Below are 16,363 nucleotides of genomic sequence, written 5' to 3'. Positions count from 1 at the left end.
ACAAGGTTCCCGCCACACATCCACTTCCAGGCAGCGTCACGTGGCGTGCGCGGCTCTGCACCCAGATTGGCTGAGATGTGACACTGCGGTGATTGGTTACTGCAGGCGTATTGTGAAGGGATGTGCTGTGCAGGGCCTTTACTGGCAGGTGGAGGCACACGCAGGGGGCGGAGCTGATGATGCAACTTGCGCGGCTCCGATCAGTATTGTTAAATGGCTAAGTGGGTGGCCAGAGTCCTGCGGAACAGGACGTCTGGTCACCGTAAATTAATGGGTTCCTCCGGATATGGCTGCACGGCCGTATGTCCATCCCTGGTTAAAAACCCCGCCGGCTCAGTACGAACCTGCCGGGAAGGGGAAGGGGGGGCTTTTGAGGGGGCTGACAGCTTCTCAGCTGGGGCTTAAGCCTGGGTAAGCCCCAGTGTAGCGCCGCCACTGCATCTTCATTGTTTACAAAAACAATTAACAAAACAGTGATTTTATCACCAAGAAAGCAGCGGGAGCAGTGAAAATGTCACAGAGGGGGCTAGGAGAAGACAACAAACAGGCTGGCAGGGGTGCTCGGATACCCCTTTTCAAAATCCGGGTTGACCGGGATCCGGATACCCAGATTTCCGGGTCCAGATCGGATATCCGGATCCGAACTGTTGGGTATCTGAATAGAATCGGGTATCCAACCCTACTATCCGGGGTATCCGGGCAAATTCGGAAATCCGGGTAGAAAACCCGGAAGTGGCCCTTTAAATTGCTTTAAAAACGTTTTTGAGGGTAAATGAGGCATGTAGCATCATTATTTTTTAAAGTGAAACAATCATTGGTGATGTGGGGATTTAAAATCCCCCAAAAACTAAACAAGAAAAAAAATGGCTGTCAATTAACATCAGGCCTAGGTTCCAGACAGCCCACATTGTGTCCAAAGTCCAAAGTGCAAAGAGCCACGTGCAAAGTGCCAAGTGCCACGTGCAAACACATGCAAAGTGCAAAGTGCCATGTGCAAAGTGTGAAGTGCAAAGTGCCATGTGCAAACACGTGCAAAGTTCAAAGTGCCACGTGCAAACACATGCAAAGTGCCACGTGCAAACACGTGCAAAGTGCCAAGTCCAAAGGGCCACATGCAAACACGTGCAAAGTGCCACGTCAAAGTGCCACGTGCAAAGTGCCGAGTGCAAAGGGCCACGTGCAAACACATGCAAAGTGCAAAGTGCCACGTGCAAACACGTGCAAAGTGCAAAGTGCCACGTGCAAAGTGCCACGTGCAAGGTGCGACGACGTGCAAAGTGCGTCGTGCCACGTGCAAAGTGCCACGTACAAACACATGCAAAGTGCCACATGCAAAGTGCAAACATGTGCAAAGTGCCACGTGCAAATACGTACAAAGTGCCACGTGCAAAGTGGCACTTTACACGTGGCACTTTGCACGTGTTTGCAAGTTGATTCTTTGCACTTTGTACGTGTTTGCATGTTGATTCTTCACACTTTGCATGTGTTTGCACGTGGCACTTTGCACATGGCACTTTGCACTTTGAACTTGGCCCTTTGCACGTGGCACTTTGCATGTGTTTGCATGTGGCACTTTGCACGTGTTTGCATGTGGCAGGCAGCAGCTGGCCTGGTGTGTGCACAGTGCACACACAGACACATAGCACACACTCTAACTGTCAAACTATGACATCAATCAAGGTAATTAACGATTTAACTGTAGTGTAGTGATAGTGAAGGGGCTAATCACTGAACAGCTTATCACTGTGTACAGCCCTTGGCCCAGCAGCACACACTCTGTCACACTGTGAGACATCAATCAAGCTAATTAATGATTTAACGCTAATTAATGATTTAACTATAGAGTAGTGAAGGGGTTAATCAATGAACAGCTTTAGGTTTACAACTGTGTACAGCCCTTTGTAGGCCACCAGCACTGGAGCATGTCTCACAGTGTGCATTCAGCAAGCCAGGACGATCTGTCTCATCATGGCAGGGGGGCTGGCCAGTGTTCCTTTCTGTGATTGGGTGCCACGGCTTAGGCTTGGAGGCCTCTGATTGGCTCAATGAGGTCAGGTGGTGCCGGCCAGGGTTCCCCTCTGTGATTGGTTGCTAGGGCTTCTGCTGGGAGCCCTCTGATTGGCTACAGGACGTCATCACCTTAGTTACAGTATTTCGGATCCAGGTATGCGCCCAACTATCCGCAGATAGCTATCCGGATTTGGTCCCAACTATCTGGAATCCGAATCCGATCCAGGTAGGCCTAAAAAGTTTGGATATCTGGGTTGCCCGAGTATCCGGAATCCGGATGAGCACCCCTGCAGGCTGGTACGTTTATTTATGTAAGATTTTCACAGTACAGATTCTCTTTAAGTTTGCCAGTGAAAAGTAATTTAGAACAGGTTTGGGAGAGAGTCATGTGGTCCAGATGATCCCAAAATAGAGCTCTTTGGAATAAACTCAAACAGTTGTGTTCAAAAGAAGAAAAAATAAGTAGTATATATCAAATAACACCATTCTTCCAGTCCTTCATGGAAGAGGAAACTTTTTGCTTCGCAGCACTTTTTCTTCTAAGGGTACAGGACACCTGCAGGACCTACATTGAGGGACCAATGAACCTTAAAATGTACCTGAGACAACGGGAAATAAAAGTTTTATACATACTGCCCATGGGGAACGGGGCTGCTAACGGAGGATCAAGAAGGCTTCGGACCGCAGCAAGAGAGCGATCTGCATAGAGGGGGCTGGAGGAATAAAAGGTATGTATAAAACTTATTTCCCCTCGTCTCAGGTTTACTTTAAAGAGAACCCGAGGTGGGGTTCTGACAATGCTATTTGCACACAGAGGCTGGGTCTGCCTATATTGCCCAGCCTCTATTGCTATCCAGATCCCCCCTAAGTTCCCTCTGCGCTCTGCTATCCTTCATAAATCACAGCCGCGCTGTGCAGGCTGTGTTTACCTTTGTACTGTCAGTCTCGGCGCTCTCCCCGCCTCCTGCATAGCTCCGGGCCCCGTCCCTTCCCTCTAATCAGCGGGGAGAGAAGGGACGCGGGCGGGGACCGGAGCTACACAGGAGGAGGGGGGAGCGGCGAGAGTGACACTACATAGATAAACACAGCCCGATGCGCCACTATGCGTGTCGACAGCGTGGCTGTGATTAATGGGAGATAGCAGAGCGCAGAGGGGGCTTAGGGGGGATCTGGATAGCAACAGAGGCTGGGCAGTATAGGCAGACCCAGCCTCTGTTTGCGGATAGCATTGTCAGAACCCCACCTCGGGTTCTCTTTAAAGTTTTGGATGAGAACATCCATCCCTCAGGCAGAACACTGAAGATGGGTCGTAGATAGGTCTTCCAACAAGACAATGGCCCAAAACACATGGCCAAGGAAACAAGAGTGGCTAAAGAAGAAGCACATGAAGGTCCTGGAGTAGCTTAGCCTTTCTCCAGACCTGAACCTCCCTAGCGGTATTGACAGATATACACGTCCATACAAAACATGCTGTGAACAGTATAAAGTGCATACACGTCAATACTCTTCTGCACTGTATACTAGACCCATGCTTGACACATTTTGGCAAATTACAGGAAAAAAAAATTATAAAAATTAATTTGATCAATTTCCCCAGGATTTCTGTGCAAAAAGTGAACGCCAGGTTAATTAATCCAATGCAAAATCTGTAAAGGAAGCTGAAGGTTCAAGTTGCCAAACATCAGTCTCCAAACCTTACTGATTTGGAGAGGATCTCCTGAGATGTGTGCAAATCTGGTGACCAACTACAAGAAATGTCTGACCTCTGTGATTGCCAACAAGGGTTTTGTCACCAAGTACTAAGTCATCTTTTGATAGAGGATCATATACTTTACTTATTACAATGCCCATCAAGCTCTGAGTTTTTAGCACTAGATTTCTGAGGGTTCTTTCACTGTTATTCTGTCTCTTACAGCTACAAGAAAATAATCTTCTATAAATAAAATACAATAAAATCAATAAATAAAATACAATAAAATCAATAAATAAAATACAATTAAATCAATCTTCTTTCCCTCATAGTAGATCCTACATCATAAAACTTTTATAAATCCTCCTACATTATTTTGTCTTATAGTGTATATAATATTACAAAAAATTGTAATATAGCCACTTACCGTGGTACTGGAACCATTTCCTCTGGAACAGATGTCCATAAAGAATCTGAAGAGCGCTGTTCTTTAAACCGACCAGAAAACATCAAGGCCACTTGCTCCATGTCAAATATACAAATGGCAGAACCTTGTATACTGCAAGGTAAAGAAAAAAAGCAATTATTGGAAAGGATCATTTAATTATCTACAGTATTATGTTTTGTCTGACGTTCTGTTTCTAAAATGTCACATCTATTTCAAGAGTAGGGGTGTGTACACGTTTGCGAAGATGGTCACCCGCAGGTCAGGACTCAATCCCTCAGTTCAAAGCCAGGTGTCTTACTGATGCATCACAAGGCAAAAGCCTTACAATTTGTTCTGTTGCTATATAGGGATGAAGAAGGGGGGACACTGCAGTGGACACACACAAGGAATTTTGGGAAAAAAATACCCAGGGCAGGTTCTAGTAACAATGGGGCCCCTGGGCAAAATTAGCCCCAAGGCCCCCCAACAGATACCCCCTCCAACCAAAAAGCGTCATTAGAGACCCTTTGTTGCAGCCAAATTTCTCCCCAGGGCCCATGAGCCTGCTGCTATCCGCCTGTAGTTCCATGCCATGGAATTACATGCCATGGGTTACAGAAAAGATGCAGTCAGCGGTGGACTGCAAGAGGGGTGCGCCCGCCAGCACAGATGAGACACTACTCTGCCAAAGACTCTGCAGAGGCCCCAGGGAGCAACAGTTATGTTGGGGGAGACACCTTGGGGGGCCCCTACAGGTTCTGGGGCCCCGGGGCAATTGCCATCTCTATGGTAGCTCCAGCCCCGAAAATACCCCAAAAGTATACTTTAAGTATTTGTGAAGAATATTTAACATACTGTTACTGTAGGCTGTAACATGTTACTGTAGGCTGCAGTTCACCCTTTTTAATTGAAAAACAGTTTGAGGCCTCTTGCACACTACATGCATTTTGATTCAGATTAAAAAACATAGCAGCATGCAGTACTTTTTTTAATCGGAATAAAAAAATTGCATCGTATAAAAAAATCTGAATCACATGTAGTGTGCAAGAGGCTTAACTGTGTTTTGTTGATTTTAATTTTAGAGCTAAAATTTTGTGTGATGTAACACACAAGGGGCTTGATTCACAAAGCAGTGCTAACCTACTTAGCACGTCTAAAGTCTTTAGACGTGCTAACCAGGGTGCTAAGTAGGTTAGCACCGGATTTCTCAATCAGATCGCGCGCTAACTTTGCGCGCGCAAAGTTTTACGCGCGCTAAGTCCCATAGGCTTTAATGGGCACTTCGCGCGGAGCGTCCTGCGCTCTGTGCAGTGCGCGCGTAAAGTTTTATGCGCATAAAGTTTTATGCGCGAAAAGCTTGTTTAGACGTGCTAAGGGGGTTTTCACAGGCGTGCTAACAGTTAGCACCGCTTTGTGAATCAAGCCCTAGGACTGTTACTTACCTTACTTACTAAGTGACAGACAGTTTAACTGTCTTTTATTTAACATATTAGTGCAAAACTTTATAACTCATATGATGCATTTTGCTAGAGTATATTATACATATTTGTCTGTCTCTGTGACAATTGCTGTGTTGCTCAAAGTACTACTGTAGTATGAAAAAGGTGTTTGCATAATTGCAGCCTCAGAATGTGACAATGCGCATAACATAAGTATTTGAACACAAATTAAATATATATATATATATATATATATATAATATAATTTTGAAAACATATTTCTATATTATATCCACCACTGTAGGCTGACTCGTGTTCATTCATTTGTGTTCATAGTAGTAGTGAAAAAGGGTGTTTCCAGCCTCAGGGTGTGGCCTATAACACAAGTATTTGAAATACTGTATATATATACATATATACATACATACATACATACTAGGCCTAAGGCCCGTTTAAAAACTGTGCTAGGCTCTTGCCGCATGAGCCGTGCACGCTACACGAACGTGCGTGCGCATGCCCGCGCACACCGCCACGCACGTGCACACACCCCGTGGCCCTGTCCTCCTGTCCCAAAGGCTACACATGCACAGTAGCCAAAACACATGGACACAGGAACAGGAGGATGACACAGGACACGAGGTTTTATTATATAGTGGATATATATATTTATATACTATATATATATATATATATATATATATATATATATATATATATATATATATATACACATATATATATATATATATATATATATATACACATATATATATATATATATATATATATACACATATATATATATATATATATTTATATACATATATATATATACATATATATATATATACATATATATATATACATATATATATATACATATACATATATATATATATATACATACACACACACCCTATATTTGCATTGTGTCCACCAAATAATTATTATTATTATTTATTGTATTTATAAAGCGCCAACATATTACGTAGCGCTGAATGTTATAAACTGCTCTTATCACCTTGCTTCGACACCATCGTCTCACAGACTGTGAGATCACTTGACTCTCCACACAGCAAACAGTAGATAGACTTTCTCAGGCTTCTTCAATGTTTACGTTATTTATTCAGGACTACAGAAATACAGATAGATACATTCATCATATCCTAGCCATGCCAATCTTCATGTTGCGTTACAAGCTCATGATTAGACTCCCTACTGAAGTCACTCAGGCACTTCTTGCTAACCTACGTTCCACTAAACTACCTATGTACAGCAGACATTATATCAGATTACATAAAGGAAGAACATGCTTAAAGAAATAATTGGGTTCCAGTCAGTATTGCGAGCTAGTGCGGAAGGAAGAAGCAGAAGTGAGTTCTCCATCGCTCGCTCCAGATTTAATACCGACTAGGAAAGAGTTAAATATGACATCATCTTCGCCACCCCCTATATCAGTCTATTGGTGGACCCACTCGTGGTGTCATCATACACACCTACTTGATTAATAATCAATGAGGCGTTTGGCCTATATGCAGGACCGTGGATGTTTAGTAAACATGGCCAATGTTTTCTGTTCCTGTTGAGGTCAGAGTGGCCGATGGCCTTCTTTTAGGAACATGTTCTCAGTATCTGCGTGTATCCTCTGCTACACGCAGACCCTGAGATGCCTCTGCCTGCATCACAAAACCTCTATTTATTTTAAAGACATACACTGCGGACAAGCCTTTTACATAAAACTCAGGCCAAGTAACTGAGGCCTACTTAAATTATAACAATCCCCCCTAAAACGGCTTGACCCGCAGATCCCAGCGTCTAAACCTCTCCCAGTACCTGGTTTCTTTTCTTTTATGTTTCACTCTTCGATGTTCGTGCTCACACAACTTCTCTGCTCTAGGCGATTACCCCTGGAAGAGAGAGAGCAAGACCTCTTGGTCTTCCTGTAACCAGGCTCTCTGGGGGGGCCCTACTTCTAAGTCCCTCTATACCACATGCTCAGCATTTGCGTCACTTCCGTATCACTCACAAACTTGCATGACCACAGAAAAGTGAAACTCGTTTGGTTGTTACTCAAGGGAGCAGTGCCAGGTGCCTTCTAAAAGAACGCCTTTATACAATCAGCTCCATCACAGGTACTACTAAACCTATACCCGTAACCCTGTATATCCCTTAATTTGAAAATATCGGTTCAGGAGATTGTTTATGAGGCACCAATCTCTGAACCAGGTTAATTTGTTTTACGTAATTTTAACACGCAACCTCACCTGGATAATGATGCCTAAAGTTGTCATCCCCATCCAGACGACCAGTGGGTGTAGAAAGAACTTTGGAACCGCAGAGGCCCAGTCCGAGTGTCCCTGGAACATCACCGGAACCCTTGACCACCAGGTCAGACTGGCACTCACCTGCTCATTTTTGTGTTCTACCTCGTTAAGATCACCTGTATCATGGTGAAATCTTACCTCTAGCTTAGTGTACTGTTTGTTTAACCTTTGTAACAAAATGTGGTCGTCTTGGATCAAAACCTGTTCCCCTTTGTCCCATGTTGTGTTCTCTTTCAGGACGGGAACTACCCGGGAAACTTTGCACTTTAGAGTTCTCTTAACAATTTGAGAAACAACGTCATCCCACCTGGATGACTGGATCCATATGGGATCTCCGCTCCCACCATATGTTCCCCTTGGAAACTCCCCCTTATCGGAACAATTATGAGAATATACCTTGAATGTATCATTAGAACTTATGTTAAAAAACCAAACCTTTCCTTCAGCCACCGGAACTATCGGTTGGGCTTCAGGGTGGATCTTTTGAATGGTAGCCTCGCATTCTGCGTTATTGAGCCTGCAGGCTTCTTCACTAAATTTGACTTGCCCCGGCCAACGCAGGTACTTCTGCAAGAATTGCCCGCATGAGGACAACTCTACTTGCTTCACCTCCCCGTCTAGCACCAAAAAAGGTTGACCTCTCAGGTCCTGGTGTGAGACACGGGTTGAGGTGGGAACCAAGGAAGTGGCGGTGCCTAAAGGAATCTTGCACCGTTTCCCTTTGTTCACCCAAACATCTCGAAGCTGCCATGCAAAAGATCCTTCTCCAGAAAAATTAATATACCTCCCCTTGTCCAATCTCTCGCTGACAAAATATGTCCCCAGCTGTCCTGATTGGACCTCTTCCCCCCTTATGTCCTGAGGCACACTATGTACCTGAGGTCGGGAAGATGGTACTCTCTGCAATCGTTCGATTAAGAGTACCTCTTCACTTACCCAACTATCATGAGGATAAGCTGTTGCATATGGACTGTGTAATATCGTCCCCTGTTGTGACCCGTGTGGTGTGAATGGGGTTCCCTGTGTGGGCTTTCCCTCCCCCGGGACCGCTCTCCCCACCCTCTTTGTCACCTGGAAATGTGGCTTGATCTCTATTTTTACTTCTTGTTTCGAGAACCACCCACCCTCGGCTTTCCAGCCTTTACGTGTGTATAGTTGTTTCAGAGGCACTCTCTGTTGGTAGCTCCAGAGTGTGATGTTGTCCCCCTCGTCTCTCCGGCAGGAGAATTGACGCCTCCTGCTCGTTCCTCTCCAATCTGGAACCATCTCACTCTGCATAACCAAGACAAGGTACCCCTGAATCACACACTCCACCTTTTGCACGTACCCATTGTACTGCAATGTACCTTTTAACAAACCTTTGGATCGGTGCATCGATTCTGGGAGTGTGGTATTAAATAGCAGATTTACACTGCCATTCAATCCCCACTGCCCGCACACCTGACCCTTCAGACCTTTCACCCACATTGTGCCATGAAATTTGTTTTCTCCTGGCACAAGTGCTCTTTCCCTCCATCCCTGCTTGGTCCATCTGTGCCAATCAGAGGGAGGTGTGAAAGGATCAGTACCTTTGTCACCCAACATTAACATGCTTGGGCCTTGCATTCTCATTAACCCCTTATTATACATGAGAATGTCCTCTCTTCGTTCTCCTAGGACGGAATGGCAACCTAGGATCACCATCAGCACGGTACTCTTCATTATAAAAGCACCACCTTGGGAAAGAAAAACATTAGCAATTTGCACTATGCTTTGCTCAGACAGTTTTGTTAGTCTCTTTCCGATCTCCGAAATCTCGTGTTTTAGTCTCTTTCCAATTTCAGGAATCTCGTGTTTTAGTCTCTTTCCGATTTCAGGAATCTCGTGTTTTAGTCTCTTTCCGATTTCAGGAATCTCATGTTCCTCCAAGCTTAGATCGGCATCTGGAACCTTTCGCTTATCCGACTGACATCTCCATCTTTGCTGCCAGCACTGCAGCTGTCTCAATTCCATATTGCCAAACACCTGAAATCGAAATACAAACAAATCAATTCTTATTAATGATTTGGGATTCGCCCTGCGGCTTGTACTCTTTACACTTTAAATTGATCAATATATACCGTAATTGATCTCGTTGCTTTATGGTTCTCATGAACTCTGTTTACTCTTATTGGTAGATTGGAGTTAAACTTCACCCCCCTACCTCAGTACTATCCTCAGTACTTACCTGTTTACAATATGCTCCCTCGGACTTCACCTATGGAAGCTCGCTTCACCTTTGGAAGCTCTCACCCCATTGCAGCTCACTCCACATCCCCCCTTATCTGTCCATGCGCGGCCGTCGCATGCACAGATTACGGATGCCACACCTGATGCTGCTTTGCAGGTGAGCCTGCAATGCTCTTACTCATTATCGCATTTACTTATCTAGAACTTCATCGCGATACCAGCTCTGCTAGAAGTTCTGTGTGTTGTACCCTCTGACCAATGTTTGCCGTGCCACCACCCCCAGACTTCACAAAAAAACGGCTGCCTCCCTGTAGGAAGGAGCACTTTGCACTTAAACTACACAGGGTGCAGGGCTAAGCATACCAGCGTCTCATGCCTGTATGCAGATCCCTGAATGCCCACATGGCAGGTAGTCACATGGCAAACAGCGTACTGATACACTGTCACTCTGTAAACGGCAATTCTATCATCTGTATAATTGCCCCATGAACTGCTGTCAGTCCTAGTTCATTGTGCTACAAATGATAGGAGCTGGAAAAAACATATTTGACCAATCAGTGGACGAAAAAAAACGCACAAAAAAAACGCTCCAGCCCAGCATAGACCTCCCAGTCCAGCTCTGGCTCTGTCCACGACAAAACCGGAAAAAACGTTACCGCTCTGCAACAGCGTCGACGGAAACCCGTATTGGTCAACTCCCTTTTTTCCACCTCCGGCACCCCCCCTGATGCGCTGTCCCCTCCTTTCTATTGGGAACTTATGCTGCACCACCCATTAAGGTGCCCCACTTACAGGAATAATCCTATAAGCAACTCAGTACAGACCCTTTCCTGATCTGCACTGTTACGTGTGTCCCTGCACCTAGCTGGGAAACACTTCCTATTCTGGCATTCCTCTCCATGGACCCAGGGAAAAGCTCTGGGGAAATACTTTGAGAACCGAGACACCCAGGAGAATGTCTCTGTATTTCTACCCCCCTTCCTTTCAGCTGCTCTGCCCGGAGCCGCGAGCACAGCCTGACGTGACGTGGATCCCCCAGCCCCTCCTCCCCCCCCTGCCATGACGTGTGGGGGCCATGACTCTCGGGGGCGGGCTCTCTCCACTGCCGCCATTTTGAGTCCTGGACTGCCAGCTAAGATGGCTGCTCCCATAGCAGCCTCTCGTTTCCTATATCTTAGGAGAAAGAACAAAATACACACAGAACAAACATTGTTATGCATAGTTACACACAGCATCGATACCTTTTACCGAGAGTCAGCCTTCCGCTACCTATCCTCTCTGGGATGCTTGCCAAACTTGAGACCAACCGCGTCACAGCTGCAATGCTAAATATTTTACATCCTAGCATCACCCAGGAACGTGGAACCCTCTCTCTCCTCACAAAACATCTGCAGTTTATCTCTGCCATAACTCAAACTTACTCAAGTTTAACTCTAAACCATATTAACAGCTAATACTGCTGAAACGCACAACAGACAAACTGGCTAAACAACATAACAGATACAGATATTTACAAGCATGCTAGCAGCTCTGACTGGAAATACGAGAAACTTGCAGAACATCTCACAAACAGAAAGACACTCGATTTCCTCTTCTATCCCCTCTCCCTCCCATCCAGTACTAACAGAAGCACCGCTGGCTTATCTCCTGCTGCGGGGGACCCCCCCCCTGCTCTATCTGTACATTCTTCCCAGCCTCTGTAGAGACGGGGAGAGAAGAGAAGAGAAAAAAAAAACCCAATCGACTTCTTTCCAGCAAAAACATGCCTGAAACAAATGCAGAAATAACCACCACGTAAATATGCAACACAGGAAACTTGAATCCGAAGAAACCAAACAAAACACAAACTCTGACAACCGCACCCTGCATTTACAAGATGCGAAGCCCGCAGCCTCCACGCTGCAATTAACACAGAATAAAACAACATAAATCAAACTTGCCTGAGCAGCAGATTCTTGGCCATACATCAGCATTCCCGCAACTTCACCTGCGAAACTTCCATGGACTCCGGAACTTTCTGAGCGTTTAATCACCGTCATCTCCGTCCCCACACTGGACTGGCTCAGTGGATCGACATCTCCCACAGCGAGTTGCGAGCTGGCCCCGGAGTGTCCCGTTCGACCCATATTTCGGCTGGTGACTACAGTGCACAATGTAGTCACAGTGTAACGTCCAAGAGTTTCGCCGCTGATTTCTCGAATCGCTGCCGTGTGCTTGGCTCCCACACACTCACACCAGCTTATCAGTATCAGCTTGATAAGCTTTACAGTCTATTCCGCTTGTTTTGCTGTGGAATATCTTGAAACCAATTTCTTCGGCCCCGGCCCCGTCTGCCTGTATTGCTAGGCAGGGAAGGATTTCAGGCACCACTGTTATAAACTGCTCTTATCACCTTGCTTCGACACCATCGTCTCACAGACTGTGAGATCACTTGACTCTCCACACAGCAAACAGTAGATAGACTTTCTCAGGCTTCTTCAATGTTTACGTTATTTATTCAGGACTACAGAAATACAGATAGATACATTCATCATATCCTAGCCATGCCAATCTTCATGTTGCATTACAAGCTCATGATTAGACTCCCTACTGAAGTCACTCAGGCACTTCTTGCTAACCTACGTTCCACTAAACTACCTATGTACAGCAGACATATCAGATTACATAAAGGAAGAACATGCTTAAAGAAATAATTGGGTTCCAGTCAGTATTGCGAGCTAGTGCGGAAGGAAGAAGCAGAAGTGAGTTCTCCATCGCTCGCTCCAGATTTAATACCGACTAGGAAAGAGTTAAATATGACATCATCTTCGCCACCCCCTATATCAGTCTGTTGGTGGACCCACTCGTGGTGTCATCATACACACCTACTTGATTAATAATCAATGAGGCGTTTGGCCTATATGCAGGACCGTGGATGTTTAATAAACATGGCCAATGTTTTCTGTTCCTGTTGAGGTCAGAGTGGCCGATGGCCTTCTTTTAGGAACATGTTCTCAGTATCTGCGTGTATCCTCTGCTACACGCAGACCCTGAGATGCCTCTGCCTGCATCACAAAACCTCTATTTATTTTAAAGACATACACTGCGGACAAGCCTTTTACATAAAACTCAGGCCAAGTAACTGAGGCCTACTTAAATTATAACACTGAACATTAATTTAGGTTACAGACAATATTTAGGGGTGACATACAGCAATATGACAATACAGGAATACCAGAAAACCAGATCACACAGCACAGTATGAGCATAAGGTAATACTTAGTCAGTCACTGGATGGAGCATGGAGATTAGGCAAGTTAGGTTCACTCAAGTGCATAGCATGGGTTCACAGTAATGGAGGTGCATGATCAGGTAGGACACAAAAGGAGGAGGACCCTGCCCAAAGGCTTACAATCTAGAAGGAGAGGTAGAGACACGAAAGGTAGGGACCAGAGTTCCATTGTGGGTTAACAGCAATTGTGTGGGGTGGTAGGCCAGAGTGAAAAGGTGAGTTTTGAAGATGTTGAAGGAGGGGGCTGTCCTAATGGGTGGAGGTAGATGTTATAATTTAAGTAGGCCTCAGTTATTTTGCCTGAGGTTTAGGTAAAAGGCTTGTTCGCAGAATATACCTTTAAAATAGAGTTCTTGTGATGCAGGCAGAAGCATCTCAGTGTCTGCTTGAAGCAGATGATACAAGCAGATACTGAGAACATGTTCCTGAAGGAAGGCCACAGGCCTACACTGTCCCAGACAAATGGACTACAAGAACAATCAACATAGGCCATATTAACAAACAGAGAACATTCCTGTAAGTAAGGGAAAGTTGGCATTGAATATTAATCGAGTAGGTGTGTATTATGACACCACGAGGGGTCTAAGCCAATATTCGGGTCTGGGGGATGGCTAAGATGAGGTCACATTTAACTCTTTCCTAGTCAGTATTAAAGGGCCGGAGGGGCTGACGGAGCTCACTCTGATTCCTACTCTGATTCCTACTTTCCTGCTCTCTAGATGCTGACTGGAACCCCTAATTAATTATTTCCTTTCTTTATGTAATCTGGTATAATGGATGCTGTACATAGTTAGTCTAGATGTAACATAGAGTAGACACAAGAAGACCTGATTCACTTCAGCAGGAAGTGATTCACGCAGCTGTAACGCAACATGATCATCTGCTTGGCTAGGATATGAACTGTATCTGTATCTCTGTGTCCTGAATAAACAATTTATACTTTGAAGACGACTGAGAAAAGTCTATCTCCTGCTTGCTGTGAGGAGTCGTGTTTGCAACTCTTGCTGATTAGTTTGCTGGTGCCGGAGGAAAAGGTGATTTATAACAGTTTATAACAGTAGAGAGTTCCAAAGTGTTGGAGCAGCTCTTAAGAAGTCCTGGAGGCGTGCATGGGACTGTGTGATGAGGGGGGGTGGTCAGGCGAAGTTCATTGGAGGAATGGACAACAAGCTCTCAATGAAGCAACAACAGACATCAATCTCCACTCTGCTGTGTTGTAAAAGTAATTAGAGGCCATAAGGTCATTAGCCTGTGTGATAAGAATCTAGGATTCCTTTCAGAGTGAATCAGGGAAAGTCTATAACTTTTTTTCAAAATGTGACTTGGTTCTTTGTTAGGTTGTACATGCAGTCATCAGATTTTTGCAGCAGTGAGAGACAGATGTTTTTTATGAACCCTAGGGAGCAGGGACAGGGTACAAATTCCAGAGTGTGTATGAGTCCTTATCTGTGTGGTGGACACATGCAGTCAATATAACAATGGTGAGAGCAGAATACGTTTTTTTCTCTCCGTGTCCTTAGCTCTCAGTCTCTAAAACTTTTCCCTCCACGGGGCCCCCTGTGGCTTCTGGGTCCCCCTGCGGAGACATCCCTTGCAGGGCCTATTGTTACGCCCCTGGAAATGAAGTGAGCGGCTAGGTGTGTACCTCTGAGTAAGATCAGAAATGTAGGTTGGACAGGTTTTGTGGACAGATTTGTAGGTCAGACACAATATCTTGAATCTGATTCTGGACTGGATAGGAAGCCAGTGGAGGGATTCACGGAGGGGAGCCGCCCTGGTGGAGCGATGGGAGGAGTGGATTATTCTGGCTGCCGCATTCATGATGGACTGCAGTGGGGCTATTCGGGTCATAGGGAGACCAGACAGAAGGACATTACAATAGTTGAGGTGGGAAATTATGAGGGCATGGATTAGGAGTTTGGTGGTGGCAGAGGTCAGGAAAGGGCGATTCTTACAGATGTTACGAAGGTGGAAGTTGCAGGACTTTGTGAGGTTTTGGATGTGGGGAGTGAAGGAGAGTTCGGAGTCCAGGGTGACACCCAGACAGCAGGCTTGATAGGCGAATGGTAGTGTGGTTAACAGTGACATGCACATCTGGGTGGGGTGGGAAGATCATAAATTCCGTTTTGTCTAGATCTAGTTTCAGAAACCTAGCGGAGATCCAGGAGGAGATGGCTGATAGGCAGGAGGACACCTTGTCCATGGTAGTGTTCGAGATGTCAGGGGTGTGGAGGTAGATTTGGGTGTCATCTGCATACAGATGATAGTTAAAACCCATGGAGGAGATAACCTTGCCAATGGAGGATGTGTATAGGGAGAACAGTAGGGAGCCAAGGACCAAGCCTTGGGGGACTCCCACTGAGAGGTGGTTGGGGGTGGACGAGGACTCATTGAAGGAGGTCTTGAAGGAGCGGTTGGAGAGGTAGGATGAAAGCCAGGTCAGGGTGAGATCGTGAATGCCCATGGACTGGAGGGACTGGAGGAGTAGGGGATGATTTATTGTGTCAAAAGCTGCTGAAAGGTCAAGGAGGAGGAGAATGGAGTATTTACCTTCAGCTTTAGCTAAGGCAAGGTCATTGACCACTTTGGTGAGAGCCGTTTCGGTTGAGTGGGCAGGCTGAAATCCAGATTGCAGTGGCTCTAGCAGTGAGTTGGCATTGAGGTACAGGGTCAGGCGTTTGTGAACCAGACGCTCAAGGAGTTTTGAGGCAACGGGGAGGAGGGAGATAGGGCGGTAGTTGGAGGGTAGCGAGGGGTCGAGGGAGGGTTTCTTGAGCAGGAGCAATACTGTGGCCTGCTTGAAGTCTGAGGGGAAGGTGCCTGTGGTTAGGGAGAGGTTAAACAGGGCAGTGAGGACTGGGGCCAAATCCGTGAAGTGAGGCCAAAGTGAATCAGAAGGGATGGGGTCAAGGGGGGAGGTAGTGGTATGGGAAGTCTGCAGTAGGTGGTTGACTTCCTCGGTGGTAGTAGGAGTGAAGGAGGTGAGGGGAGGAT

General features: G+C 45.7%; 1 protein-coding gene across 1 annotated transcript in view; it reads right to left on the bottom strand.

Annotated features, from left to right (window-relative positions):
- LOC137509098 (semaphorin-6B-like) overlaps positions 1 to 16,363 on the bottom strand; it is a 729,870-nt gene that overhangs the window by 266,395 nt on the left and 447,112 nt on the right. The window contains exon 7 of the mRNA XM_068233804.1: positions 4,128 to 4,259. Coding sequence (XP_068089905.1) covers positions 4,128 to 4,259 — 132 coding nt within the window. The remainder of the gene's footprint in view (positions 1 to 4,127; positions 4,260 to 16,363) is intronic.

The sequence above is a fragment of the Hyperolius riggenbachi genome, chromosome 1, assembly GCF_040937935.1.
Source record: "Hyperolius riggenbachi isolate aHypRig1 chromosome 1, aHypRig1.pri, whole genome shotgun sequence".
Taxonomy (NCBI): Eukaryota; Metazoa; Chordata; class Amphibia; order Anura; family Hyperoliidae; genus Hyperolius; species Hyperolius riggenbachi.
The sequence above is the reverse complement of the archived record's forward strand: the minus strand, read 5'-3'. Positions and strand labels throughout refer to the sequence as shown.